This window comes from Microtus ochrogaster, unplaced genomic scaffold (assembly GCF_000317375.1).
Source record: "Microtus ochrogaster isolate Prairie Vole_2 unplaced genomic scaffold, MicOch1.0 UNK16, whole genome shotgun sequence".
In the NCBI taxonomy this organism is placed as follows: domain Eukaryota; kingdom Metazoa; phylum Chordata; class Mammalia; order Rodentia; family Cricetidae; genus Microtus; species Microtus ochrogaster.
The window spans coordinates 5,355,086-5,358,912 of NW_004949114.1; the positions used below are offsets into that span (position 1 = coordinate 5,355,086).

At 45.6% G+C, this 3,827-nt stretch overlaps 1 protein-coding gene across 1 annotated transcript; it reads right to left on the bottom strand.

Annotated features, from left to right (window-relative positions):
* Nucleotides 1-841: 841 nt before the first annotated feature.
* On the bottom strand, nt 842-1,261 carry LOC101991891 (late cornified envelope protein 1C-like). Its single transcript, XM_005367314.1, has one exon. It carries the CDS (start codon nt 1,259-1,261, stop codon nt 842-844), a length of 420 nt encoding a protein of 139 aa, XP_005367371.1.
* Between the last annotated feature and the right edge of the window lie 2,566 nt (nt 1,262-3,827).

The following is a 3,827-nucleotide window of genomic DNA, read 5'->3' on the forward strand; positions in this document are numbered from 1 at the left end:
TTTGCTTATATGTTGATGAGTTGAAAGAGTTTATTACACATTCTGATATGACTGACATATGCTTATGGCAAAGACTATCATTCTGCTGCATGGGTTATGTTCAGTCATGCATAGAAAATTTTAGCATTAATTAATGTACTTCATAAAACCTGTTTTCATTGTGTCACCATAGTATCATTTCACAGAAGTTGCTGAAAGTTCCAACATTTCAAGTTTTCCCAATATGTGATCTTCTATGAATATTTTGTGTTTATTCTCATATTTAAGTCCCTTTATTGTTGTGCAATGGGCACTTGGCTTATCTAACTTTCAGGACAGCGAGGAGCTGATTTTGACCAGTTATATTTCACGTGAAGAGGTAGAATACCACCACAGTTACTTGCAGAACACAGAAGACAGGGGATGGATGATACCAGAGAAAACACACAGGTAGCTAAAAAAGGAAAGTAATCTGGACTGAACATGACTGCTGGATGGGGGCCACACAATCACAGTGAAGGATGATAGACCCTTTACGACCTGTATTCTGTGGAGTGGCCCGTATTACTGATTATGTCACACCACAGATACAAGCCAGTTGAAGGTCCACTGAGCCGGTTGTTGAAACTAATGTGTGAGGGTGATTCTGGCCAAGACAAACAAGAGTTTTAGAAGACTCAGTACAGAAAACTTTATTATCACAAAATACTGAAGAAGACATTAGATCATTGGTGCAGATTCAGAACTTGATACAGATTTTCAGCCAAGGATTGGGGAACCAGAAGGACAGGAGGAATTGTGGACTGGTCTTCTGAACACGGCTTCCTCCTGCACTGCACGTTTGTGATCTTCAGGGTATAGGTCAGCAGCAGCCCCCAGACTGCTGGCTACTGCCACAGCTGCTGCCCCCGCTGCTGCCACAGCACCCACTGCCACCACTGCTGCCACCGCTGCCGCCACAGCACCCACTGCCACCACTGCTGCCACCACTGCTACAGCATCCAGAGCTCTGGTGTCTGCGACGGAGAGATCTGCGGGGCCTGTGGTGGCTCAGGCAGCAGCCACCACCGCCAGAGCTGCAGCAGCCTCTGGAGCTTGAACCACAGCAGCCCCCAGAACTGGAACCACAGCAGCCCCCGGAACCCAGACTGCAGCAGGAAGAGACAGGGGGACACTTAGGGGGACACTTAGGGGGACACTTTGGTGTCTGGCACTTGGGAGGGCACTTGGGGGCACACTTGGGAGGGGGCTGGCACTGCTGCTGGCTCTGCTGGCAGGACATCTCGGCCTGTGGATGTTCAGGAGCTGCAAGAGAATCACGCACATGTCAGACACCAGACACTGTGGCCACCTGACCCATTTGACTTCCCCCAGAAATTTCACCTCTAAGCACCAAAACCAACCATTTTTAGTTTTCATCTGTAACACACTCACACTGTCACAGTGGGTCATCTTGAATTCAGAGCCTCAGAAACCCATGCTATTGAGATACTAATTGTCACCTGGCATCCAGAAGCACTGGATAAATGTTTAGTGACATTGGAAAATGTCTGCTGGTCTTAGTTCTCACACATATGCCAGTATTTGGATTACTTCAGGGAGAAATGGTTGTGAAAGGAAAGAGCAGTCATTACTCAAAGGTGATTTTAGTTTAAGGTCGATATTTCAAAGCACCTTCTATGTCACTAAAGGAGTAAGCTCAGACCCTGAGTGGAAAATACCTAAACCATTCCTGGATGCCTTGGGATTACTAGCCCCTGTTATGAGGCAAGCTCAGAAGTACGAAATTAACACCTTCTCAGGCTAAGGGTGACAAGATCAATGTCATCCTGGTGGTGTCCTACTTATCAGAGAAGTGTGGGAACGGATTCCAGAACCTGGGCTCTCTTTCTTTCCCAAGTACAAGTGAGACCCTGTTGCCTGATTTTGACTCAGATTCTTCTTTGGGAGTTAGGGGAAGCATTTTTTTCACAGGCTATCTCCACCCTGAGCCTGTTCAGATGCACAGTTCTCTCTGTGCTCAGCATCGCATTCTGAGGGTTCCAATACACCCAAGGTACTTTGTTCTCTCTAGAGCCAGAAGGCCCTAAGCATTCCAGTGTCTCTCAAAACCAAGCCTATGGCTTGCGTGTGTGTGTGTGTGTGTGTGTGTGTGTGTGTGTGTATGTGTGTCGCTTTTGTCTCACCCCTCACTGTTCACCATATTTTATAATCTGTCAACATGGCCTTTGGGCTGAAGGACCCTTTCCCTGTCCCCTGTGAAACTCTTGTCTGGCAACCCCTCTGGAAAAGTCTCTACCTCTTGCCTCCCATGGACACTTACCAAGATGACAGGCAGCTCACGATCTGTGGGGAATCTCAGGAGGTGAGTGATGGAAGTGCCTTGTCCCTCAGCCCTTTTATTCTAGTCCTGGGCTCAGTCAGGCAGACAGTGTCTGGACATGGGAGTCCCTGCCTCCTCACAGCCACATGGTCAGGTGACTGATGGTGATCAAACATTCCTTACTCCCTTCCTCCATGGGGCCAGTCATGCTGCATCTGTCTTAGACCGTGGCTTAGGCATGAAGGGAGGAAGTGGATTCCTGGATCCTTCAACCTGGCACACCTGCAGAGCGGTTGACTTAGGAACCAGTCATTTCTCCATCTTCTTTCTTTTCTGTCCCTTCTTAATGTGATACGTGCAGCACGGAGCTCATATCAAGGCAGCAAAACTTTGAAATTTCTCCAACATCTTCTTCTATGACTGCACTTTCCAACTGTGCCTGAGTAAGCCGAGCCTAAACATCTACACCAGTCAAGTCCTACATTCCAGATCCAGAACAGCACCAAGATGTTCTAAGGTGTGGTTCAGGATTCTGTTTAGGCTGTGTCATCTCCCATTTTAACTGTGACAGTGCAATATTAAGGACAATATAAAATGGTTATGAAAAGAAATGAAAGATCAAATGATTATGTAGACTGTTCACCAAAGACATGTGGAAACTGCCAAACACAGAGTGAGGATACCGCTGTTTAATCATAGCCATTGAGAGATGCTCATCTGTGAGGAGCGTACACTGCTCTGTGGAGGATCTGAGTTTGGTTCCTAGTACCTGTGTTGGGCATCTCACAAACACCTCTAACTCCAGCTTCAGCGCATCTAACACCCAGTTCTTACCTCCAAAGATACACTCAGTTTTGTACATATAACCCCACCGATGGACACACAATCAGACATACATACACATACACACACACTTGAAAAAAATATAATTTTAAAAATAGCAACTGAAAGAATATAAATAGGTTCAAGAAATAATACATATGAAAATGTCTTAAGAAACCCAATATTTGGCAAAATTCATATGCATTAATAAGAATACAGCAGCAATTGTGTCCAGAGAGAAAGAACACCATTATTTTATCGGCTTCTTTACACTTGTCTCAGTAAATATCTTCATATTAGGTATTTCATAAATTTACATGTGATCATCTTTTAGGAATATACTACCTTGTTTTTACACTTTCAATATGGATGGATCATCTGTAGAAGCCAGCACAACTCTTTCATAAAATCTCTGGCTATTATTGGTGAGGTCAGATGACACATTACTAAGAAGAAAATAAGGTAAGGATTCATGTGAGATCGAGGGAATCATGTTGTTCACCTCTAAGGAACAGAGGGATAGAGTCACTCTTCTCCCACCTGTGAGACAAAGGGCTGGTGGGCTGTGGCCCTGACTGAAGCAAGGCAGGTTGTTTTAAAAAGAATCACACTGGCTTTGTGGGAGCCTAGGCAGTTTGGATGCTCACCTTACTAGACCTGGATGGAGGTGGGTGGTCCTTGGACTTCCCACAGGGCAGGGAAC